Source organism: Siphateles boraxobius, unplaced genomic scaffold (genome assembly GCF_051911475.1).
Source record: "Siphateles boraxobius isolate OS27281-9 unplaced genomic scaffold, OSU_SipBor_1 5, whole genome shotgun sequence".
Taxonomy (NCBI): domain Eukaryota; kingdom Metazoa; phylum Chordata; class Actinopteri; order Cypriniformes; family Leuciscidae; genus Siphateles; species Siphateles boraxobius.
Genome location: NW_027509141.1, coordinates 20,199,875 through 20,227,600, shown reverse-complemented (window position 1 = coordinate 20,227,600; position 27,726 = coordinate 20,199,875). Strand labels below are relative to the sequence as shown.

General features: G+C 36.3%; 1 protein-coding gene across 1 annotated transcript; it reads left to right on the top strand.

Annotated features, from left to right (window-relative positions):
• Positions 1-1,606: 1,606 nt before the first annotated feature.
• sfmbt1 (Scm like with four mbt domains 1) lies at positions 1,607-27,259 on the top strand. The gene is made up of 21 exons (XM_077203147.1): positions 1,607-1,709; positions 5,286-5,343; positions 5,670-5,764; positions 7,570-7,813; positions 8,404-8,492; positions 10,249-10,501; positions 11,178-11,275; positions 12,610-12,711; positions 13,963-14,122; positions 14,989-15,071; positions 16,920-17,046; positions 17,331-17,444; positions 17,591-17,633; positions 17,716-17,786; positions 17,915-18,057; positions 19,701-19,810; positions 20,593-20,768; positions 21,475-21,653; positions 23,040-23,264; positions 25,077-25,205; positions 25,881-27,259. The coding sequence occupies exons 2-21, from the start codon at positions 5,319-5,321 to the stop codon at positions 26,019-26,021; spliced, it is 2,607 nt and encodes an 868-aa protein (XP_077059262.1). The 5' UTR covers positions 1,607-1,709; positions 5,286-5,318; the 3' UTR covers positions 26,022-27,259.
• The last annotated feature ends 467 nt before the right edge of the window (positions 27,260-27,726 follow it).

Sequence of the window (27,726 nt, the reverse complement as noted above, 5' to 3'; positions counted from 1 at the left end):
GGATTGAAATGACTGCCATCTAGCGGATATTGCTTTAAACTGCATGTTAAGCCTCTCTTGACCTAAAGATCCGTAGCATTTCAGCAAATTCAGATCCACCGGTTATGTGCGTGACTAAAGTTTACTTTTGATGCTTAAGTGTATAAAAAAAGCTGTTGATGTATTTATACCCCAACACAGAGGTGCCAAGTATAAATGAAAGAGCAGACTGTCTTTTTTACATGGCGTGTGTAAACAGTCACATGACCAGAGCTGTTTAATTTCAGTTTGTCCCTCTGAAAGATGTCTGGGTCAAAGCCTCAATGAAGGAACCATAACCACGTAAACATTTTAGTATGATGTAACTACACGTTGGAGGCATATTTAAAAGAGGTATTAATATTAAAATGTATCTTTCTGTTATAAATCATGTTCACAATAGCCAACTTGTAAACATGTCAGTTTGTCACCTAGGCCTATGTGATCAGTACATTTTAAATGCAACTGATTGATTCACATTATAAAACTGTAGTTTTCAAATATTCATGTATTTGTTGATTATCTTTTAATTTTGCCACAATTTCCTGATAATTATTATACTTTCCTCACTTTTTTGCACATTTCTAGTTCCAATTTGTTAAAACTGTAATCATCATGAGTAAATCACATAGGCCTATGCTACTTTAATTTCTGCAACTTTAACCATTTTTAGAAAAGGCTTACAGATTGTTTTCTTGAGTCTATTCAGGATGAAAATGCATGTTCTCACTTAGCTGGTTATGGTCATAGAAAAAAAGATAGCCAACCAGAAAAAAAACGATTATCCTACCATTATTTTTTTACAGAGCCTTTCAGATTCTGTTTCTTTTTCCAGAGAGGAAATCGTCTTATAAAATAAGTGATTTTGCTTTTACTTTCTGTGGATGAATGTCAGTCCCTGACAAGGTAATCAAATCTCATTAAAAAAAATTTTTTTTAAATAAGAAATATGATGATTATTTTCTGTTAGGTTTGAAAGCTTGACACAATAGACACCAGGCAGATTTTGTTTAAAACAGACAAGTTTTTGAAAGAAACATTTACATCAGTGTGCTATATAGGTATTAATCATAGCTATATAATGTTAAATCGCTGTTTCCACAACATAGAAGGATCCAGAAAGATTATTTACACAGAGGAACTGGCTGCTCAGCGTGGCGCAGTTGTGCGACAGATTAAGCTCTTCTAGCCAATAGGACAAACACTTTCTGTACTGAACAAAAAGGCAGTGAGGCTGGGCGGCAAATGTTGTATAGCCTACCTCCACAACATAGACTGCATTCCCACTAACTTAAATAAACCAGACTAATCGTTAACCTCCGCGCAATAAGACTGAACAGGTTATGACAGTTGTAAGCAATCGTTTAATATTGCGTTCCACCGTTTTTATTGTTCACAGTCTGGGGACATTGCAAATTAAAGCTGTAATAAGCAATTAAAGTGCTCTTTTAACGTTAGTTTAGTGATTCGGTGAGGCATTGTAAACATTGTGTTTTAATATGTGGCAAGTTCGCCTTTTTTTAATCGCTGAAAGCCAACAAATATCAATCCCCGTGCTCGTGGTGGATGAGAGGCTCGCGCGAGAGGCAGCGCATGCGCACTCACACTTTGTGCCATATTGGAATGAGGTCGTGAACGACTAGGCGGAAAAAGACACGGCATCTAAAACCGACTTGAAAAACTCCTCACTGGTAAGAAACGAAATGCATTCCCAAATATTTATGTATTTTACACTTTGCCCTAATCAACCTTGGCTTTAACGAGCGATTTTGCGTTGCCTGCATCTTTTTTCCCGTCTCCAAAAAAAGGTGACTTGTGCTCGCTCGTATGAGTGCCTGCCTGGCTCTATTGCTTAAGCTATGACGTTTCAGTAACTTGACTTGGTTACAGGCGTTTTTAGCATGTGCACGAAATCAGCCGCACTCATATCAACATAAAAATCCTCGCGAATCAGTGCAGAGAAAATGTTTCATGTCTAATAATGTTGAATTGCACGATGTGTCTTTCGGAATTGAAAGTTGCCCGATCGGCGTGAATGTATTAAATGCTATTATCCAGTTTTATGTAGCTAGCCGAACACACTGCGCTTGTCCAGCGAACTATCATCATCCATTATTGGGCGATTTCTATGAATTACACTCACTAAATCGAATCAAATTATAGCTATCAGCTATCAGTTCTATTTATCGGCACCTTCTACATGGCATTTATTTGGGCTTTGGTTTACATAACGCTGATGCATTATTTTTATTGTAGAATTTTTTTATTTTATGATGTTTTAGTAACATTCATGTGTATATAATAAAGTTAAATAGAAGCTTCCTCAAGCACTTTCAGAAATTGATGACAGTTTCATTCTCTGGCCGTGTTACATAATAGAAGTTGTGTAGTAACGTTAAGTCATCAATCTCATTCTGGTATAAAAAAAAACAAGACAACACATTTTTTGTACTATTATTATACCTAAATATAAAAAGTGTTAATTTATACAGAAAAAAATCTAAAATATTAAACTTATGAATGTCCTTTAATTTTGCAAAACAATTTACATATACAATTCGTCTAAACGTCCATGAACACTTTGAATAGTTTGAGGACCTGACTGTTGTTGGTGCACGTGACAGCGGTCACTGCGTCATCTTCATCTTCATCTTCTTCTTTTCGTCTTAATTGTTTTAAGTCGGTTATGTTCGCTTCCGTATTTCGCGTCTGTTTGTATGTATTTAATGGAGGGAAGTTGTCTTTAGCATTAAGAGATGGAGCGGCAGAGTTTGGCAGGAATGTGCTGATGGTTCATAGACACAACAGAAATAGATTTCCGCTGTCCTGGAGTATCCTCATTCCCTTATGTGTAATGTTGTGACTCCAACAGTTCAAACTACAGGGCTGAAAATCATGATCAGATATGATTCTAGAAGTTGTCATTTTTTGTTAAAATATAAAGAGTATAGCTGTAAATGTGTGTTTGTTTGGTTGGTTGGCTCAAGTAAACCATATTATGGGGACAAAGTGCCCCCATAAATATCCCCACAAAGATGGCAATATCCGAAATCCTTGTCCATGTGGAGACATTTTTTGGACCCCATGAGGAAAACGGCTTATAAATCATACTAAGTATTTTTTTGAAAATGTAAAAATGCGGGAAATCTTCTGTGATGGGTAGATTTAGAAGTAGGGTTAGTGTAAGAGAATTGAATATAGTTCTATAGAATAATTATAAGTTTAAAAATCATTGTCTATGGAAAGTCCCCAAAAAACATGTTTAAATCAAATGTTTTCCATATGTTTGTCATTTTTAATTTAAATGTTTCTAATGCAAAGAGGAAGGGATGGTTACGGGATTGTAATTTTCAATAATTAATTTTAATTACCCCCCAAAAAAAATCCTGTACAAAATTGGCAGAATTGGTTAACAGCAGCACTCTTTGTATTTTACATTATTTTACACTTTAGGGACTTGCAGTATGTATCTTTACACAGACAAGTTAAGGCTGCTCTGTGCCTGCTCAAAATTCAGTGTAAAGATGCAATGCCGAATAAAAGCTTAATTATGCCTGCTCTGACCCATCAGAGTATCAATCTCATACAGATGTAATTGCTGTGTACAGTAAATGCATTAATGCCACCTCTGAGCTGCATTAAACAGTCAGTCTGTGTTAAGACACTTAAATGCCACTTCAGAAGTGCTTTTACGCCACCTTTGTGCGGTGTGAATTTGGCCTGAACTACTTTTTGTTACATACAAATATGTGAATATTGCATCAAAGTTTGAGATGTATATAGCACAAAAACACAGTTACAAATGTTGAAACAAAGATGTCCTCTGCCCTCACAAAATCACCATGGTAGTAACTGTAATTTCAGCCAAAATACCATAGTTTACTACAATATCTGTAGCGCTCTCTTACTCTTACTTCTTATAAAACCATAATAAATGAAAATATGATGTACCTTAAATAGTATTAAAACCTTGTTAGTTTATTTAACTTTAATAATATTTTGTTTTGCTTTGATGACCATACAGGTTTATAATAAGCTCTAACAGTTAAGGTAGTAATACTAATATTTATAAATAAGTTTTTATTTGAGCGGAAACTGTCGTTACCATGGTGTTTCTTTTTGTAAGGGTAATTCCTTTTCAATATGCTTTAAAGTTCAGTTGATCATCATACTGAGGGACAGCGACATGGCTTTTTGAACAGCCCTGGCTGCTCTTTTCAATCCCTATTGGAGACCAGCGTGACCCCAAGCACATTGTGTCCGTGGCCCGGGCTGTGCTCCAGGGCTCTGGGACGGTGCTGGAGTGAAGGGGGGTGGGCTGAAAGAGTTGATCCCAGCAGAGCAGGAGGGTCGTGGCCCGCCAACGGCTGTCAGCGAGAATGTCTGACTCTTTAATAGAGACGTCAACCTTCACAAAGACAGCTTGACGGCTCCGGATGAATAGACAGTGTTAATGCAACTTTGTTAGCCGTTTTCTTTCTTTTTGCATTTTTCGGACTGCATGATGAGTTTGAAACAACTTTCAAAGATATTTCTGGCTTTTTTAGTTGAGTTTATAGCTGAATATCTTTATTTGGTCTCCCTTTCTCTCTTTGTTGCATGCATTGTTAGAGACTTTACTGTGCTGTTTAGGTGATGTTAAAGGGATAGTTCACCCAAAAATGAAAATTCTGTCATTATTTACTCACACTCACATTGTTCAAAACCTGAACACAATAAATGATATTTTGAAGAATGTCAGAAACTAAACATTTAATGAATCCAATTGACCATAATATTTTTTTTTTCCATTGGTTAACCATATTCTTCAAAATATCTTCTCCTGTGTTCAACAGAAGAAAGAAACTCATAGAGGTTTGGAACAACTTGATGGGTGAGTGATTGATGACAGAATTTGAATTTTTGAGGAAACTATCTCTTTAACAAGTCTACCAAATACTTTTCATCTCGCAAAGCCATACTGGGCGTTATGGTGGATTTTTGCGTCTCAAAGGTGATGTGGGGAGTCTGAGCGCCAGAAGTGGCTTTTAGCTTTGCAGCTACGCACTGATTTCTCCTCCCACGTAGTTAAATGAACTAGGCTGTGTAAAATGTGGCTTGTGCAAGTCTCTTCATGTTTCTGTCTTGTCATGCGCACACAGTTTCTCTCGCACAGGCAAATACTTATAGAAACGTGTTTATATTAATCGTAATCCTAATATCAAAATCTATCTCTCTTTTTTTCAATGTTTGTTTTTCTCTCATTTTCCCCCTCATTATTCATGTAGAAGCAGTTTGATTGTCCTCCGGGGGCTTCAAACATGAGCCTTGAGGCGCTGGAGTCTGGTAAGCTATTTATGTTCCTTGTGCTCCGTTTGTAAATAAATTGCATAAAAAAAATACTATAGTCCATCCTCTGAACCTGAAAAATACAATATTGAGAGTTGTATCGCACATATTTAAATTGCTTTGTCTTAGTGTTTACCTCGACACAAAGTGGTGGATGCAGAAGTCACTTGCGAGTTCCTGCCTATTATTACTATATACTTTAATAATACTATATAATATATATATCATTCACTTTCACGCTCTGTTGATATGGTTTTAAGGCTCCGTGGAAAGAGCTGAGCAGACTTTGCGATGTATGAGCTATTGGTCGTTTAATGTTTCAGATGCGGACTCTGGTCAGGATGTGTCCGAGTTTAACTGGGATGACTACCTGGAGGAAACCGGGGCACTCTCTGTTCCTCATCATGCGTTCAAACACGTGAGTAAATGTGGTCAGCTTGTGTTTGTTCTATACCACCAACCTGAATCTTACAGTGAACAAAAATATTTTTGAACAAAGTTGAAAGGTTTTAATCAAATTTGAAAGTGATAAAATACTGCTCAAAAATATGTTTTTCCATTACGCTGATGCAGCCAGCTGGAGTAGACCGATACATTATACAGTTTTATGCATTTACATACAACTTGCATTGCATTCAAGGTAAACCTTTTATTAGTTAATGCATTCCCTGGGTATCAAACCAATGTCCTTGGGGTTACTGAATAATCTTTAAATCAGCTTAATTAGCTTTTCTGTCACGAAAAGCCTGCACACAAGAAAACTGTCATTCACCTTTTGAATTTTACTCAGCTTTATGACATTGGTCAAATGTTAGAAGTCAACTCTCAGTTTAACTCTCTATACATTAGTGATATATTTCTACTCTCATGGGAATTGTAAGAACAATAAGTGACCATTTACATCTTAAAGAATTTATGTACTGGGTCAGGAATTAACCAGGGCATGGAGAAATAATACCACAGAAATTCCACAGGTATTTATAGTCAGTCAAATGGCAAAAAAGTTTCTGTAGTCCATTCCTCTGATTTTAAATCTGATATATTTCATCATATTCTATATACTGTAATACTATGGTTTAGTATGGATTTAGTGCCGTGGCAGAGGTCACTGAATGACCTATAGCTGTCTGTTGCAAAGGATAAAGTTGTTGAATATATTTGGCGTTTATATTATAGACAGCCAGTTGTTCAGTTATGTCAAATGTTTGACATAAATGGATGGCATCAATGTGTTTTTATGGATAAAATATGTGACAAAAAGCCACCATAAAGCGAAAAAAATGCCCCTATTGTCCTTATAAATGCAAATATTGGCTCTCACACTGAATTAATGCTTCATGATTAAAAGGTGAAGTGTCATTTTCTGATCCTTAAAAAAGAATAACCACGCAAAGACTAGTAAAAGTAATGCATTTGTAGGTTTGTCTGTGCATCCCAACCAACCCAAACAGTAGTTGAGGGCGGGACAATCTGTATGCTGGCCAATTTCAGACTAGGGGATTGTTTGTGTAAAACAGTAATTATTTTTGTGTTGTTACTATTAACTTAAAGTAAAATCTATTAAAAAACAATTATTAAAATATATCTAAAATGAAATAAAATATACAAAAATGAAATAAGTACTAATATTACTAAAACAAAAAAGTAAATAAAATAAATTAAAGCTAAATAGAAACATAAAAAAATGAATTAATATGACAAATTTGTCATTAAAAAAAATTAATGACAACACTTTTTTTTTTAAATAAATTAAAAAAAAAATACTAAAATGAAAAATTAAAACTGGAAATATAAAAGCAAAAGCTATGTCAAACTACTAATAAATAATATAATAGTTTATAAATAAAACTAAAATAACAATGTACTAATAATACTAAAACTAAAACTCAAATAAAGTTAAATAAAAACTTAAAACAAACTAACAAAATTCAAAAGAAAATTAAGTCAAAATAAAATTGAAATATAGAAGTAAAAACCAAATTTAAACTTCTAATAAATAATTCAATAGTTTATAAATACAGTAATACTAAAATAACACTATACTAATATTACTAAAACTTAAATAAAAAAAACTAATTAAAGCGAAATAGAAACATTAAAAATACTAATTGAAATGACAAAGGAGCATAAAATGACTACAACTTAAACTGAATATATAAAAGCTAAAGCTAATTCAAACTATAAATAAATACTGTAATAGTATACTAGTGATTTCCTTTGTAGGTGGACCAGGGCCTGGAGACGGGTCTGACTCCTGGTATGAAGCTTGAGGTGTGTGTCCGTACTGAATCAGAAACAACGTACTGGGTGGCCACGATAATCACAACCTGCGGACAGCTGCTGTTGCTACGATATGAGGGTTACCAGGATGACCGGCGTGCCGACTTTTGGTGCGACATCATGACCGCCGACCTGCACCCCATCGGATGGAGCAAGCAGCAGGGTCGAGCGATGAGACCTCCTCAGGGTGAGAATGGCGACTGAGCAATTTCTAATTTATGATGATTGGACCTTAATTGAATGTTGTGGCTTTTTAGGTGAAGATGATTTGAATTTAGGCTCTACAGAGGTTATGCTCTTGTGTCTGAATAGCTGTGTATGCATCATCCACATTTCTATATTTCTTTATGTACTTCAAATGCTGTGTTGCTTGCAGCGTAGTGCTAATTCCTGTAGGTGGTTGCTCACAGTCGATTTGTGGGCATATTCAGGAAATGGGGGAAGGGTGTTTATGTTGGGGCTTTTATTTAGCTTGCAGCTTGCTGATGGGCACATCCTTTACTCCTCTGAAATTATTAAAGGACCCATTTTAATACTTGAAGCTTCTTTTATTAATAAAATCCTGGAATAGAGTGCAGTATGTACAGGAGTGGGGGAGTCCAGATGGTTGCTGGCATTTTGCTTTTGGCTGTCTGTGCTTTATTGACAGCTGCACTTATGGCCCAAAATACCATGTCAATTGTGAAGCCATCATAAGTGCAAAATGGTCTGCAGGATAGTCTGTTAGAAGATCTGCTGCTGTATGTGTCTTAAATGTGGCCCTGAATTTGTGCTCAGGTGTCCGTGAGAAGCACGAGGACTGGGAAGCTTTGCTGGAGAAAGCTCTGGCTGAATCCTGCAGTGTTCCTGCTAGTCTGCTGGAAGGGGTAAGAGATATGCCTTAAATGTGAGAAAAATGTATAGAAAGTTGGTCATTATTGCAAAAATAAACTGATAGGGTAATACATTAAAATGAATACCACTAATGCCATTTTTACCACAGTCAGTATCTCAATGTTTTGAGTTGCAGCGGTATGAATAAAATGAGAGCTCAGAGTGATGTAAATATACAGTTAACAGTCAAATAAATTTGTGTAATGACTGTTTAATGCTGTTTAATGCTGCCATTGAACAATCAGAATAAAGTATCAAAAACCTTTTAATCAGCAAGTGCACAATAAATTGATGTAAAGTAAAAAAAAAATTATTTTAAATAAATGCTGTTCTTTTGAACTTTTTATTCATCAAAGAATCCTGAAAATATTGCATCACAGTTTCCACAAACATTTTAAGCAGCACAACTGTTTTCAAACCCAAAATCAGCATATTCAAATGATTTCTGAAGGATCATGTGACACTGAAGACTGGAGTAATGGCTGATGAAAATTCAGCTTTACCATGGAATAAATTTCTTTTTAAAATATATTAAAATAGAAAACAGTTATTTTAAATCGTAATAATGTTTCACAATATTACTGTTTTAACTGTTTTCCTGATCAAACTTGCCGACCCCAAACTTGTGAATGGTGGTGTATGTTGCTTGTTTTTCAATGTTTATTTACATAACTCATTTAAAAACAACAGAGGTTTACTGTAAAATTCACTGTAAAGTGCTGTAAAATTCACAAAATATTAAGATGAAGAAATTAATCTTTTAAAATCATGAGAATAATTAATAATTGTAATTAATTGCAAAAAATGTTGAAAAGGCATGTTTTTCTTTCCATTCGAAACTTAATCTACCCTCAAACAGTATTAAAAACTAAGGAGTAAAAAAAATTAAGGGTTAGCGTCAGTTCTGGCAGGTCACGTTAGTCAAGCTCGCATCGGCTGATCCACGTCACCCTATAGGAATACAACGCCTATCACTGTATACATATGAAATATGAAATGTATATCTGTGTGTATGTGAGGTGTGCATCTGTGTGAGTTCGAGTGAATGTGTTTATTTACTATACTAACTTTTATTGGTGCTAACTGGTTTCTGGACATTTTATTATACTCACTGTACATTTTTCATCTTCCATTATCGTAACTGTTAAAAGCCCTTCTAGGGACAGGTGTTGCGAATTAGCCATGGCTATAAACACTGTGATACAGGCACCGGATTGTTTCTTATGTAATAATCTATGTTTTTTCTTTTTATATTTCGCTATTCAAATAAACAACAAATAAATAAATAAAATAAACATGTATATAAGCTCCTTCAGTATTATCAGCAGCTATGGCGTTTCTCAGGAGCTAATTACCCTCCTCCATCCCCAGCTCCCTCTCTCGTCCAGTCAGGATTTGGCATTCTGATTCCCCTTGAATTTGAATAAATTCTTGAATTATGTTGTTCTTTAAAATCTTGAATTAATGATATCTGCAACACATTCATGTTGGTTCTGTTCTGTTTCCCCTAAGGGGGGTTATTGCTGCTCTCCCTGCTCTTATCCATGTTACGCTGCATGGATGCACAGGGAGTTCTCGCCCAGAACAGAACCATACCGCCAAACCAAACTGTATGCTAATTGCCAATCTTATTTGACGATAGTGGTCCTGACAGAATTGTCTTTTACACTGTTATAACTGATGGTTGTTACATATGACTTTATTTGTATATCTGTGCTTTTTTTTTTTTTTGTGCGTGTGTGTTTGTAGGCCCAGCGTGGCTGTAATCCTATAGACCTGTTAAGTCAAGGTCTAAACGTTGAGCTAGTGGACCGTCAAGATGCTGGGTTGGTCTGGTCTGCAGTGATTGAGGAGAATGTAGGGGGGCGCTTGCGGCTTCGATATGCTGGCACAGACGGGCTCCCTGACGCCCAATCCATCACATGGGTCTTCTACCTGGACCCCCTGCTTCATCTACCTGGCTGGTCACAGGAGCACAGCTGCACTTTCAGACCACCTGCAGGTGAGGGTTTCATCATTTCTAAATATCTTTGTTATAAATATTGGAAATGCCCATAAAATGAATAGACCTTTGTAATTTAACTTAATAAAGTCCAAACCTTTGTAGTTGCATTGTATATACTATACAGTTTTTTAAAATAGGATGCATTACACGGTGTATGGTTTTGTTACTAGCATGGCATTTTTTTAAGGTTTATGTGCTCGACACTAAACTACATAGTATAGCTTTTGAAAGCTAGATTCTGAAAAATGTAAGTGGTCAGTGCAACTAAAACCATGGAAACAGAAGCAGAACCTGATAATAAATGTAGATCTTGTGTTGTTATTGCTGCATGTTCTGTAGCTAGATGATTCCTAACAGAATAGGTGAGTGAACAGACCAACAGGACTCACAGTTGAATCTTTCTGACCTATTAATATGCAAATCAATTAGATTGCTCCATGCTGAGGTTGAGATCATGCACAAAAGGTACCTCGAATTGTTCTCATAAGCACTTCTAGAGTACTTTTACCCTGGGAGACCCACATATTACAGTTTAGTTATTCAATAGTAGTGATTGTTGGATGGGGGGAAGGGTTTACAGGGGCTTAGATCAGAGTCCACTAGCTTTTAGAAGATAAACTTATGATGAGGTCAGCAGAGAGCTGATTGTGTGTTTGTGTATGTTTATTTGTAGCCCTGCTCTCCCTGCGCACTGAAGCTGAATGGGAGGAGGTGAAGAAGACTGTCTTCTCTCAGGCTCAGGACTCCAGCATCAGCGAGGAGTTTTACAGGGTCAGTAAATACTGATTAACTACCACATGTTTGCTAAAACTTGACTCTGACCTTAAGTTTGCTTGTGTGAATCCTTTCGGTGTGATCCATAAACTGGAGAGTTAATAGAGATACACTGTGACCTTTGTGCCCTTGAGCTAACCACTTAACTGTAGCTTGCACCAGGTTGATTGTCCTAGTGTCCCCTGCTCGGACACAAAAATCTGGCTGCACGGGACATTGTGCATGGACATTAATGGACTTTACTGGTGATGGAAATTACGTCACACGAAGCGGAGCTCAAGTGATTTGAGCGTTCAAAAACTAAAGGTCCACTAGGTAGTGCGCATGCAGCGAACTCATTCATCCACGCTCACATTCAAAAGAGTTACACGTTTAATTGTGCACTAGACAGAATCCGCAAAAGGAAGTATACCCATGCACCTTGTGCTTTTCCATTCCACTGCCTTTTGTCTTTGAACACAAGAACACATTCTGTGTAAACGACACTTTAAAGGGATGGTTAATTTACTCACCCTCAAGTTGTTCCAAAGTCCCCATTGACTTCCATAGTATGGAGAAAAAAAAGGTCAATGGGGTCCACCGGTGTTGTCACACGTCAATAAACTGGTGGGAAAATTTCCTCACCGTCACATCCCATAAGCATGCATGGTGGTTGAGGAGATTCCCCAACCATGTTAAATGCTTTGAGTACCCAGAAAAGCGCTATATAATTGTAACGTATTATTATTATTTATTATTAGGCAATACTAATGGCACAACATTTGCTTCAACACATTGCGTGCAATGCCGACCTTTCCTTTCAAATGATTTATACATAATATCAGCCCTTTCTTGACTCATTATTTGATCATAGTCCTGTTCTATAATGTTCATTTTACACAAAATTAGATTAGAATGCAGAAAAAGACGGTAACTGGATGCTACTTGCTGAATAAAGCGTGCAACATAATTAAGTCACGTGACAACAATGTAGTACTACTGCCTGGAATGTTTGTTGTTGTATTCTGTTTCACATACTATTTTTAAGAAACTAAATAACTAAAAAGTTTTCTGGCATTTCAAAATGACTTAAAAAATTTTAAATCCTTAAAGAAATATATTCCCCTCTAGTTTAATTTAATTTGCTTTTATATATTTTTTTATTTTTTTTGTATTGCAATCTGTATTACAAACTGCCAACATATCAAGGTATGTTTGTTACAATAACAATATGGATGAAAGGCATTCAGAAACAGCTAGAAAATAATTTTTCCACTTTATTGTTTCTACTTTTTTTTTTTACTCTAATTTATTGTCATATTGATGGAGTATACGCTTGTTTCTGTATTCAGGACAGATCAGCCATCACTCCGCACTGTTTTACTGAAGGGATGAAGCTGGAAGCTGTGGACCCAGCAACTCCTTTCACCATCAGTCCTGCCACTGTGGCCAAGGTATCGTAAAGTACCTCCCCTATCCTCCAAAATGTGGTCGACACGCTAAAGTGCTGTAGTTTGGGACTGTTACCCTAATGCTTTGCTGAAAAGAATTGCTAATAAATAAAGATATGGAACAGACAAATTCAGGGTTGATTTGATTCAGTTATAAAACATGGCTTTACCAGAAATTATTTCTCTTTTTCAGTTAATATTCTGTCAAAAACAACTTCTGCATACAACTGCCTCATATTAATGATGTTGGCTGATATTACAAAAATAAAACAATGCAAATTTTACTAAATGTAACATTAAAAATTGTATAAATCACTTGTTTTCCTAAAGTAATACTGTCCAACAGCAACACCAGTATTCTCTTGCCTCCCCTGAGCCCATTGAATTTTAACAGACCCCCTATTGGGTGCAGTGGGTTTGGTAATTGAGAATGAATGGGGGAAGTCAAGTGAGATGAGGCAATGCCTCCATCGCGCTATGATTGGATATGATTGGTTCATGCGATAAATCCTGCCTCTTCTTCATTCCCAGCCAGTTTGCGAACACAAATGAAAACAAAAGTATGGTATTATTGGAGAGACAAATTATGGTATTATTGGGAAGACAAATTAAAAAGTAAATAACTCACCCACTTAAATATCACCGCTTTATGTCCCATCAAAATCAAACTTGAAATGGCCTGAAAACGTGATGAATGTGTTTTTTTGTTTTTTTTTTGAGAGCAATCAGCTTGGGGTAAATTTTTGTGTCTGTGATCAATGTTTAGTGAGCTTTGATGTCTAATGAAAATAAGTTGACTATTAAAAAGAACTAAAATAGTATTTTTTTCAATTGTTACTGCCTTTAGTTATTATTTTGTAAATAAATGTAAAAATGTGTAAAAACTTTGGAAAGAAAATGTGTAGTGAAAATGAAATTTATACTTGGTTTAAATAAATAGAACATTAATTACATAGTGTAAAAAGGAATGTGCATTTGATAGTGATTTGTGTGTGTGTATAATATATATATATATATATATGTGTGTGTGTGTGTGTGTGTGTATGTAAAACTGTGTATACATGCACACGTATATTATTTTCTGTATGATTTTTACATTGAAGGGCAGGTGTTTTTCAAAAACATGGTTGTATTCTAGATAGCTGAGATCAGGATGAACAGGAAAACCATTTGTAGACCCGTGCCCTTATTCTCAGCTTCATTCATGTACATATGCTGTATTGATTTACCTGTTTGTTTATGTGTGTGAGACAGGTATTCAATGATCAGTTCTTTCTGGTGCGGATGGACGATATGAGAGATGAGGCACAGAAAGAGGGAGGCGGACGCTCTTTCCTTTGTCACAGGGACAGTCCGGGAATCTTCCCCACGCAGTGGAGTCTGAAGAACGGCGTCAAGCTCAGTCCTCCTCCAGGTCTGGAGATACAATCGTCATATACAATATATAGTAAAGAAAGTGAAATAACACACATGACTGATAAAATATTAATAAAAAGGACCTAATGGGAAGGTGGCACATCCTTTCCTTTCAGAACAGCTTCATTTTTTGGAACGCAGTCCTACAAGTCCTAAACTGACTATAGGGAACAATGCGTAATTGTTCTCAAGCTGGAGAACTTCGATAATATCTGGCGATTGGAAATGCCACCAAGCATTTCGCTCATCCTGCTGTCCATGAAACATTGGTTTCCTGTGAATATGAACACACGAGTGAGCAGTGCTTTTATTGTTTTGAAAAACAGCCTCATTCCTTGGCAGTTATACTCCCCAGCAGAGCAGTCATTAGACCTAATGGCTGGTGTGGGATGGTTGGCCATGTCTTTATGGATCCATCCACATGTTAACAGCTGGAAACACACTTGAGGCTTTTGAACTTTTCCAAACATAATCCCATCTGGATAAGAAATCAATAAATGCGATTCACCATTTTGTTTTGATGCATACGTTTTTTTTCTTAACACCAAGTTGCATAAATATATCTATGGTTTTGGTCTTGGAGACACTATTTGACCTCTTGCTTTATGCGCTGCCATATCAAAGTGTTCATTGTTAGATCTCTTTTACGGCTCACATGCTACTAATTGCCAATCAACAAATAGATTAGTTCATCCTTTGAATTGCCATTGGGGTTCTCTTTGTGATTTACTTCAAAGTTAAAGTCTGGTTTCTTCTAGCGTTTCAGTTATTTTGTTATCTATATGTATATTAGGGAGACGGTCATGCAGTTAACAGTTTCTCATGGGCACTTTTTGACCTTTGTGTGCATGTGTGTGTTTGTAGGGTTCCAAGGTCAGGACTTTGACTGGGCGGACTATCTAAAGCAGTGTGAGGCTGAGGCAGCCCCGCAGCAATGCTTTCCTCCAGTGAGTTTCTCCTTTGCATATTTAAAGATGGGTAAATGGCATGATGGTCATTTTGTCCAGATCTATTAATTTATTTAAAAACAAAATACATAAATGCAGTTTATACATACAATGTAATCAATACCTCTCTTTTATGCTCAACATGTTTTATATTTTGAATTAAAACTCATTTTGATATTTTTTGGGTATAAAATCTAAACTGAGTTTTTTCCTTCATTTCTGCATCAGGACAAAGTATGACATTTTTTAAAAGAACCTTATTAATTAGGACATAATCAGTCAATTAAACAAGTCTTTAATACATCTGATAAAATATCGGATTTTGATGGACAATAATTTGTAAGAATAATTTATAAATAAAATATTTATAAAAATAATTATTAAGACATTATTAATTTTTCTGTAATTAGTTTGTGTAAAATAAGTGTTTTTGATTAGTTTTTTCAGCATGTTAATATTATACCTGTTTTATATACACTATCGTTCAAAAGTTTGGGGTCGTTACGATTTTTAATGTTTTTGAAAGAGGTCTCTTATGCTCACCAAAGCTGTATTTATTTGATGAAAAATACAGATATATTATTACAATTTAAGATAACTGTTTTCCATTTTAATACAGTGCTGGTCAGAATTATTTGCCCCCTTGGTAAATATGGACAAAGATGGCTGTAAAAAAAATAAATCTGCATTGTTAATCCTTTTGATATTTTATTTAAAAAATTAGCAAAAATCTAACCTTTCATTGAGGTAAAAGAATTGAGGGGGGGTCACATTATGAAATAAATGTTTTTCTCCAAAACATGTTGGGAACAATTTTTTGCCCCCTTTTAATAAATACTTAAGATTAACAAGATGTCCAGATGTTCAGATACATGGCATCATGGATTCGATCAAGTACCAACAGATAAAAAATCAAAATCTGACAGCCTCTGCTAGAAATCTTATAATGGGCCATGGTTGGATCTTCCATCAGGACAGTGATCCAAAAACAAACATCAAAATCAAAACAAAAATGGGTCACTGAGCACCAAACCAAGCATCTGCAATGGCCATCCCAGTCCCCAGTCCCCAGACCTGAACCTTATAGAAAATGAGTGGGCTGAACTGAAGAGAAGAAGCGCCAACATGGATCTGGGTTCTGGAGAGATTGTGTATGGAGGAATGGTCCATGATCTCTTGTCAGGTGTTCTCCAAACTCATCAGGCATTATAGTAGAAGACTCAGAGCTGTTGGAAAAAGGAGATTGCAAAAAGTATTAAATAAAAGGGTGCCAATAATTGTTCCCAACGTGTTTTGGAGAAAAACATTTATTTCATAATGTGATTTACCACCCACTTTCAATTCTTTTACCTCAATGAAAGGTTAGATTTTTGCTAATTTTTTTAATAAAATATCAAAAGGATTAACAATGCAGATTTATTTTTTATAGCTATCTTTGTTCATATTTAACAAAGGGGCAAATAATTCTGACCAGCACTGTACATTTTAAATTGTTATTTATTCCTGTGATGGCAAAGCTGTCTTCAGTGACAAATGGTCCTTCAAGAATCATTCTAATATGCTGATTTGATGCTCAATAAATTTCTTACTAATAGCAATGTTGAAAACAACTGTGCGGTTTAATATTTTTGTGGAAACCATGAAAAAAATTTTTTAGGGTCCTTTGATGAATAGTAAGTTCAGAATAACAGCATTTATTTGAAAATAGAAATCTTTTGTAACATTATAAATGTATTTTTTTTTTTAATTATACATTTTTTGCAAGACTTTGTCAAATCTCAGCTATTAATGAAATTTTGTTGGTCATGTGACTTTCTGACATTGAATTACTTTTCAATTTCCTTGTAGGACCCATCTGATCAGTGCATCAAAGAATCCATGATGCTGGAGGCCATCAATCCGCTCTGCCCTGAAAACATTCACGTAGCAACTGTTACCAAGGTCAAAGGTCAACACATGTGGATTCGTTTGGAAGGTGTGATGTCAACATTCTTCTCTCTGTAGCATGGTAGCTCTGAATGACCAAAAATGTGTCTCCTTGAACTGGCTTCAGAGGATACTAACCAAGCTGAATCCCTGATTAAAAATAGCAAGACCAGTAACAGACTAATTTAAGACTAGGCTTAACCCTTTATAGACATCACAGAAGGTCAGTAGACATGAGGATTAGTCAGTAGGCATGTGTCCTGGTACTAAAGGAGGTAAGCCATTACAGACTGCTTGTCTGTCTCATATCTTTCCCTCCCACTCTTTGCTCAGGTCTGAAGCAAGCCATCCCAGAGATCATAGTTCACACAGACTCCATGGATATTTTCCCAGTGAGCTGGTGTGAAACAAATGGCTATCCTCTTCTGCACCCTTGCAAGCCCAAAGGTCAGTGTTACAGCACAAACTCTCGATTTCAGAGAACGTTCATGATGCCAAAGTGTTCTGCACCCAAATTACCACATATATTGATATTTATTTTTGACATTGGCTTTGTAAGACATTTAAATTCATGTTTTATGTGATATTTGCAGTAGATAAACAGAAAAAGGTTGCAGTTGTTCAGCCAGAGAAACAGTAAGTAAGACACAAAAGTGTTAAAATTGAGTTCAAGTAGTTTTGATTATGGAAAAACACTCATTTATCCCTTTCATCACAGCCGGGTACCATCCAAAGACTCTTCACCTGACACTACCAAACAACTTATTAACAGCAATCAGGCTGAGATGGGTGAGCGCTAGATACACATCTGAACACTCTTACACATGCATGGTCTTCCTTGTCAGATGTTTACACAGTCATAAAAGCTCAATGCTCTCTAACACGGTACTATTTTAATTTTGTTTGTGTGCCACCAGGAGGCCAGGCGAATGGGAAGTACTGCTGCCCTAAGATTTATTTTAACCATCGCTGCTTCTCAGGGCCTTACCTCAATAAGGGCCGTATTGCAGAGCTGCCCCAGTGTGTGGGACCTGGGAACTGTGTCCTGGTACTGAAGGAGGTTAGCCACAACAGACTGCTTGTTTGTAATAGTATTTAAATGTGTTTGTCTTTTTTGGCAACAACATTTGAGGTATCCAATTGAGTAATGTTATTAAAGTCCCCCTGTGGTTAAAATCTAGTTTTTAATGTTGTCTATATGTCAATGTGGTGTTTGTAATATGCTTAAAGACAAACCATGTGTAAATTCATAAGTCAGCACCATTGCTAAGTATTTTCTCCTTAAAACTTTTTGAAATCGCCTCAGTCCTCTACGCCACAAATATGTTATAACCAATTCAGTCAACATGAGGCGGGCTTTAGCAAATTATTAACTATGCTGCGAAGCAGGGGGTGGCTCGAGAAGCCAGGTTACCCCGGTATATTTTTCTGTTGATATGAAAAATCAGGTACATTTTGCAATATAGTGGGGGAAGTATGTATGTGATGTATATTACAATGTTATGATGAACAATATGCCTTTCTCCACTGACGTTCTGAGTTGTTCAAAGCATTTCTAAGGGTGCTGGTTTTTAGAAGGCAACTGCCTCACTCTGAGATGGCGAATGTACGGGACCATGGTTTGTGTAACATTAGCAACATGTTATTAGCTGTTTGATAACGTAGTCAAGCCAAAGGCGGCACATTAAACGCATTACCATTCTGATACATAGACTTGTAGACGAGCCTGTATTATTCGCTTTTCCACTTCTTATGAATCAGTTTCTGGTTCAAACATATATTGCTGAATTAAGCAAGTATGTCCACTTGCCTTTGTGCAACGAGTGAGTGGAGGTGGGGCTCATTTGCATATTCATGATTCACGTATATTAAATGAAGCAAGGGTGTAGAGTTACATTCAAGCCATTTTAATGCAAGAAAAAATATTTTCACAGGACAAAATGTTTGAATATGTAATTTTGTTGACCAAAGATAAGGGATAATATTGACTACCGGGGGACTTTAATAGTATTTTAAGTCTTAACTTCCTATCCTGCTAAAACTCGTATGGAAAACTAGATGTGCACAAGAGGCTGCCTATAATGGTGATTTTTACAGATAAGTTGGTTTTTAGGCACTTCACAATGCTAAGTATCTAAAAAAAAACTTATCTGTGGTAAAATAACAGTAATTCACATCCTTGAGTGGCTTATTGTTTTTATAAAATGAAAGTATGATAAAGGACCAAGATCAAATTAATAAATATATTTATTTTAGGGATGTAAATTAACTTGTTCGTTTTAGTACAATAAAATTTTAACAAGTGTTAATTTTTTATAAATAATTGACGTTTATTTAATTAATAATAATCATAATAATAGTAATAATTATAATAACAGAAATTAACCAATTGATAGCCCTAGTTTATTTGCATGTAAAATCTGTTATTACAGATGTAATATAAATATAATAGAAAATTCTGATAAAAATTCTTCTGCTATGAATTTATTTCAATAGTCGAACTGTAGGCCATAGCAACGTATAGCAAATTAATAGGGAATGTGCAATCAAAGGTATGCTTTTATCTCCATTTTTTCATAGTTTTGAACACCACTCAGTATTTGAAGTCAGACCTATTCCATTTTGTTAAGACTTACGAATACCTTTGCTGTCTTTTTTAAATTTATTTTTTAATACTGACCTCTTGACCTGTGGCCTGTGCAGGTGCTGACACTGCTGATAAATTCGGCTTATAAGCCCAGCCGAGTGCTTAGAGAGCTGCAGCTGGACCAGGAGGGCCGCTGGCAGGGTCACGGAGAGACACTTAAAGCCAAGTGAGTATATTGTGCCTTAAGGCCCGGGTATACTTCATTTTCTACATCCTGCTCAGCCTCGCGCAGCTTTCAAAGTATACTCAACCGCGGATAAGCTTGGATGCACGCATTCAACTTATGCACAGTGACAGTACAATATTGTATACTCTACCAGACCTCAGAGGACGCCGTCATGTCATTGACAGGATATTTGCCTGGAAGGATAGAAGAAGGAAAGTAGCGGATCCAGAGATGGGCTGAATTGTAAACTGAATCATACCTGTCTCGCAATTGTCTGACTTCTCCTATGAAACAGCATTTTGTTTGGTGTAAACACTCTAGAAAAGGGCTGTCGATTCATTAAAATAAGCTATTTCCTCACAAAAGTGTTTTTTTCAGCATAGTGAAGCCTCTCCTCCATTGACATCCATTCAAAAAACAAAACAAAAAGCCTCTTGTCCCCTTCCCTGGGTACCGCAGCATTAGCAGGCGTTATGCTTTTTCCGGCTAAGGTTGCAGGCTCCTGATCACAAAAATGACGTCACACGGTCAGTGCGCAAATTGTCGCAGAACACGGACAGCCAAAGTATACTTTTGGGCTTTAATGTTTTTTGGGGCTTTTTTCTGAAAAAATGAAGGGAGAAAAAAGGTACCTGATCAAAGACGTTGTAGGAACAATTTATGAAAGTTATGCTTATGCTTTTTTTTATCAATGCATATAATAATTTACAATTCAATGATTAACATAATTATATTACATAAATAGTTCGCTCTCGGTTTCCTGACAAGTCTGTGCTTCACAGGTACAAAGGGAAGAGCTACAGAGCGACAGTAGAGATCGTTCGCACAGCAGACCAGGTGGCCGATTTCTGTCGCAAAACCTGCATTAAGCTGGAGTGTTGTCCCAACCTATTCGGCCCACGAATGGTCCTGGAGCGCTGCTCGGAAAATTGCTCTGTGCTCACCAAAACCAAATACAGTGAGCATCACTTCAGCTATTTTCTCTACAGTGTCTATATCAATATTATATTCTGGTATTATTGGCTAGCTGTATGGTACAGTACATTTATTTCTCCTGTTATATAGTGCAGATATTTGAATAGCATATGATGTGAAATCAAACACCCAAGTCACATTCCAACCCCCATGACCAAAAAAAGAGAGAAATTACATTTGACAAAGACAACATTACCATAATGTGTATTTTGTACTTTTTTGTAATTCCTATTATTTTCAAAGATTCTCTTTTAGATTTTTTTTTGTCTTGTTTTGCTGTATTACAGTAAGATTATTATTGTAAGACAATATATATTTATTTATTTTTAAATCACATAAATGAAAGATAACTGCATATATTATCACATATATGATCTATAAACACTAACATTTAAATATATTAATTTTGGTCACATTACAGCAATGAGTTATTGTTTTTATTTTGTTTTTGTTTTTTTGCTTCATTTTCTTGAGGAAAAAAGTATTAAATGTCCTGAAAACATGCTTCATTGTATTTATATAAAATATAATTTCTTTTCTCTTTTTTTGGGGGGGTTGAAATTTGACCTGAAGTTTTTTTTTTGACAAGTTTTGTGAAATTCACCAATATAAAGCATTTAAATTAATTGATAGTATGAATTACTTGCTGTTTAAATTGCTTTGTGAATCTAACAATACCTGTTTTATAGCATATTACTATGGGAAGAAGAAGAGCAGGCGTGTGGGCCGACCTCCCGGCGGACACTCCAACTTAGAGGGAGGTGTGAAGAGACGAGGCAGGAGGAGGAAGAGGAGGAAGCAGCTCTTCGTCCACAAAAAGAGGCGTTCTTCTGCTTCAGTCGACAACACTCCGGCAGGTTCCCCTCAGGTAACAAGAGCCACACGGTTGCAGAAGTCTGAGACCACTGGTGAAAATACTTCTATTTTGCACAGACCTGTCGCCAGACCTCAGTCTTAAGGGGGGCATGTGAAATGCATGGGGGGGCACAATTATTATTAGCCTACAGCCTACGTATATTTATAATAATCAACTGTAGTCGCGCAGCACGTAATCATCACTTTTAAACATATAACCGCAATATGACCAGGTCGCCTATAGCCTACACCACATTACATAGAAGCAATGTTATGAATATCCATAAAACACTTGACTATACAACATATTAGATGTAACACCAGAAGCATCTCTCAAAGATTGCATTTTAAAGCAGTCAACAGAGAGATATGCATTGCCATGAGACATACACACGCACGCACAGCGGCACATACACTCGCACAGAGACTTTGAATCTACCGGTACTTTGAGTGGAGGCAGCGCTGTCCTCTCTCCATTCCCTCCTGTCAGTACAGCGGGATGCGGCGTTTCTCCGAGCAGAACCTCCTCATCGAAGTATTCTTCCACTCGGAAGGAACTGAAGCGAGTATGCCGAGGAAACCTCGTTTTGAAACAGCTTTCAAAAATGCGCGGTAACTGTTGAGCGGCTTAGTTGTACGTCATGTAGCCTACGTAGCCTAGCGTTGTTTTTAGTAAGGCCGTGATAGGCAGTGTAGATTCCCATCAATCAAATAAAATCACACCATTGTTTCTTTATATTTTTAACGTTTTAATGATAAAGAATGCAACACAAAATTAGCAACTATGATAATATTAAAATTAAATTATCTGTGCCTCAAGTGGGGGGGGGCACAAGCATTTTTTGGGGCGGGCCCGGCCCCCTATGGCCCGCCCATAGCGACGGGTCTGATTTTGCATTTTATTTATTCAATACAAATGTGTCCCATTTCTAAACATTATCACCATAGAAATCTGAGTGAATTTTAGAATTGTTTACATGCTCAACATCAGAGCTTTGATTAGTGACCTATAAATAGTGCAGAATCGTATCCATTTCTTTTTCATTTTACGTCATAATGCTTCAATGTACTTCAATGTAGTCTTAGATTTTTGGACCACACTTTAATGTGGTTTCAGATTTTTGGACCAAACTGAATACAAAATAAAATATGTTCAGATTAACTGCTCAACAAGTACCATCTTCCTAATTCTAATCATTAAAATGTGAAATGCAACATTTGCTCAGAGTAAATGTCATTTCCATTAAGATTCAACACACAAGCAGAATTCAGATGTTCTACCACCACAGCATCAAAGTGATCATCTCGGTTGTTAATATTAAATGTATGTAGGCTAGCATCAAACAGTATGTTGCAGTATGTCTACAATGTGTACTAATGTCACTGTCTGGCCTGACAGGGCAGTGGTGATGAGGAAGATCTGGATGAGGATGACTCTCTGAGTGAAGATACAGGCTCTGAGCTGCAAGACGAGCTGATGGATGACTCCGAATACTCCGAGAAGAAGTCGCAGCCCCCCACTCCCTCCCCCTCTCCTCCAGAAACCCCCCGTCCCACACGCAAACGGCGCAAAGCTCGCTCGCCTTCCTGCTCGGATGATGAGAACAGACCTCCTTCACCCAAGGTAACACTGCGGCAGTCTATAAATATTGGACGATGATGCAATCATTTATATCGGTTTTTCAGTGAGCAGTGATTCTCAACCAGGGTTCCGGGGCCCACTTGGGGGGCTCGGTACACTTCCAAGGGAGTTGAAGGATGGCTTAAAATTATTTAAAGTCAAACTACATATGCTTTTGAATGCTTTATGCTTTAAAATGAAGACAACTAAAATATATCAGATATCAAATATATAAGATATCATATTTTTTATGGTTATATATTCTCTCAACAACTGTTATATTTATTTGTGGACCAGGAAACCAGTACAGTTTTCCACTGTACTGGAAAACAGATATATGAGGGAATTTTGTGGTTTCCAGACCTGTAAAAGTTATGGATATCAATTAAACAAATTTAAAGTCTAGAAAAGTTTTATAATGAATATAATTTATTTCTAGTAAATTCAAGCTCTAAAATATTTTATTAGATATAAATTTTGAGCAAAGAAAATAGAAATAATAAAATAATTTTGACTAGAAAACTCTAGTCACAATACCGATATAAAATGTAAATTCACCGGTAATCAAAAGTGTAAACGTTGAAGAGCATTTAGTTGTTGAAATGTATGGAATTTAATTATTTATAATTATTTTACCTAATCATTTGAATGAAATACCATTATTATAAATATAATTTATAATATTTCTAAAAAATTATGAACTATATAATATTTTATTTCGCACACCTGGCATCCCCCTCGAAAAGGTTCTCATTCGCGCTTGAAATGTTTACGCTATAAAATCTGGCAAAATACAATACTATACTACAATACCCATTATTTAGGGCTGTGCCAGTAAACTGGACAACCGCATCACGGTGCCTGAGTTTGATTTCTAACATTATTCTCTCAACAAACATTTACATCGATAGTCTGGCGTTATAATTTATTTGCTTTTGGTGAAGTGTGGAGTGGGTAAAACTGTTTTTAATGGCAGGTTAGCAGATACCGTTGACTCGCGCTAGCCTAGCACCGGCGAACTATGCAACTGGAAGGACTGAATGAAAATTTTTGAAAACTGTCTCATCTGATAGATAACAGCCAGGCTAACTTGGAAATGAGGTCCGATGTCCAAAATCCTGAACAACCCTTTAAGCTTTGTCGGCTTTGTATTTTGTGATCTGGTCTCCCGATTATCAGCGAATTTAACCATATTCCATTAGTTATTCCGCTGGACGTGTAATCTCTTGTTTCTTTTCCCACATCTTCCCTCACGTCAGCGCAGAGCGGTAGGCTTAGGCTATATCATGCGTCTTTGTGTGGAAATATATAAAACGATTTTTTTAAAAATATTTAACTTTATTATATTAAGTTACCATTATTTACTGATATTTACTTAAATTCTTTACAGGCTTTAGTGTGTTGTTTCATTGACGGAAGTGCTCAAATAAACAGGCATGTCTGTTACGAAATGGATGTTTGAGCCTCGTTTATGATTTATTTTTTTCCCTCCAAAGCTTAGAATATTCTGTGTTGATTACTACCGAAGCTTCGAAGTTCCAAAAATGTTATTAGGATCAGCCCTAATGTCATGTGCGGAACTTTGTAGGTTTGAATAATTGTAAATATCACGTGGCCCTTCAGATATCATCTTTGACAATCAAGAGCTTCAGAGTCAGAAAGGTTAAGAAATGCTGGTTTACAGTATATAAAATCAATTTTTTTAATGTTTAGGAAAAAACATAAGTGGACTGTCTTCATAAGTGTGGTATTATGTACTGTATATGTTTTGTTTTGTATATGATAACTGACTGATTTGCTGAATCTCTTCTGAAGAGTCCACGTACAGAAGCTCCTCAGAAGCTGTGTTTGGACAGCAGTCCACTGGAATGGAGTGTCACGGATGTTGTGCGATTCATCAGGACCACTGATTGTGCTCCGCTGGCACGCATCTTTATGGATCAAGTAATTGAACACACATTTACATCCAATCACAAGTGGTCAGATAAGATAAATCGCTGTTTATACCTAGTAATAATCTCCTGTGACCACCTATGTGCAGCACAAAATAGTAAATGTTAGGACTTTTATTTCCTCTTAAAGCTGCTGCATTTCATGCCAAAAATGAAACCTCTTGTCTCTGAGTAATGGTTGATTGACAGGAGAGAAGACTGGCTTTCATTGTTGTCCGGGAAGCAACCGGATTAGTGTCGGCTCTTTGTACGAAGCCCCCAAACATGACAGACAAAAGTCATTTTAAATATCGTGGCCATGAATTAATAATTTCCTTAGTTTTAAATCAATTGTGGCCATGACATGCTAATTTGTCTCCTCATTTTAATTAAGTGAAATAGTGGCCATGATTTACCTAAAATGAGAGAAGAAATGAGTGAATTCTTAATTTGTGGCCAGGATATCCTTTTTTTTTTCCACGTTATCTTGCGGATGACATGTCGGTTTGTACGTTTGATTAATTGGATCGCAAAACGCTTTGGGCCACATCTAAACCTAAACCGATGTTTATACTAGGTGTAAATACATTGCATAGATTAAACTACATATTTTGCTTCACATGCTTATGAGTCTTCATTTAGAACCTACATCTGTATATCATTCCACTCTTTTTCATTTACCTTCCAGGAAATTGACGGTCAGGCGCTGCTTCTGTTGAACCTTCCCACTGTACAGGAGTGTATGGACCTGAAGCTCGGCCCTGCCATCAAGTTGTGCCATCACATAGAGCGGGTCAAACTGGCATTTTACCAACAGTTTGCCAGCTGAGGGTGACCGACTGTAGAGAAGAGTATGGCATTTGACATTTTAAGTGACTCTTCTAATATGTGTGATCGTCCTCTTGCTCTATGGATCATAGAACCTTTAAAATCACTTAGCGCTTTAGACGCCTCCTGTACCATTAGTTCTTCAGCAGGCGCAATTGAGATTAACTACTGGAGGGGCGTTTTTCAACAGGGTCAATCTGGTACTTTTACAGCTGGGCTCTCCATCTCAAAATAAGCCTGGGCTAGTGTTTAGTTTGATCTTTTTCTCTTTTTTTAAAGGAACTGTGTCTGCAAAAATAAGCAAAGCTCTTTACTTGTTTAAAAAAAAAAACTTTATAAACTGTAGAGCGGATGACAATGCAATTACCTTAAGCACAAAAAAATTGCCCATGTACTGTAAGTGGTATGCAAACTTGTACATACAGGAGTGTTAATGTAAATACTGTAAATAACCAGATGTTAATTTTAGTGGGACTGCTTTAATGTTCCCATTTCGGCTTGGTTTTCTATAACAGCTTGGGAATTACACTGTAACACAACAGTGCAAAAGATGAGGCATGATATATGCCTGATGCTGCCATTTTGGTTTCTGTAAATACTAATAAGCATTTGCTCATCCTAATGATGCATTATTAAATACAAGTGCTGAGTAATAAAAAGTAATGAGGTGTTGGTTAAGACATAAGCACACAAGTACTTCAGGTTATGTCACTGACTGTGATAGGGAAAATATGAATTGTGGCAAATCCAGGGTCTATCAACAACACCAAATTGAAAAGAGTCTTGTATTCTTACAAACCTATCTGCTTGTAAAAGTAATTTTTTTTAATATCAAGTACAATACAGCATCTGTGTTCAAATGCAAATACTGCATTCAATAATTTCAGGGGCATCTATGTTGTAATGGTCTAAATAACTGGTTTGGTCTTGCATTGCAAAGCTATACCCCTACACAACCAGATAGAATCATTTGATTTATTATCTGTGGATTGTATTTGAATTGGTAATGAGATATGCAACACTCTCCCTTTCCTTGATATAACAGTCCATTTCCCTTCTTAAGTATTTGTGCTGGAATGAGAAAGATGAACTTGGAACCTCGTCTTGCCGCATCCCATTTTGTTCATTTCCTGTTTTTCACCCGTTTAATTAAAAGTTGTTAAATTAATATTGCTTTACTTTCGATTATATGTTGGTGGAAAATGTTATTTAAAAGAAAATAAAATGAACAGAATCTTGCCTTTGGTTTCTTTTTCAGGGGGCAAATTTAAAGAAAGTGGATGGGGTCTTAAAAAAAACAAATGTAAGATTAGAATATGCCGTTATAGACCATTAACATTTAGGTAAATGTTGCATTATAATTGTATGGTCTCTCTTGTGTATACTACTGTTTAACGTTTGGGGTCGGTAAGAATTTTATTACGTTTTTTTTTTTTTTTTAAGAAGTCACCTATGCTCACCAAGCATAGTTTTATCTGATTAAAAAAACAGTAAAAACGGTAATATTATGAAATAGTATTATAATTTAAAGTAACTGTTTTCTATTTTAATATATTTTCAAATGTAATTTATTCCTGTGATGCAAAGTTTCAGCATCATTACTCCAGTCTTCAGTGGCGCACAATATTTCAGAAATCATTCTGTTAGGCTGATCTGCTGCTTAATAAAATATTTGAAATCGGTTGTGCTGCATAATATTTCTTGTG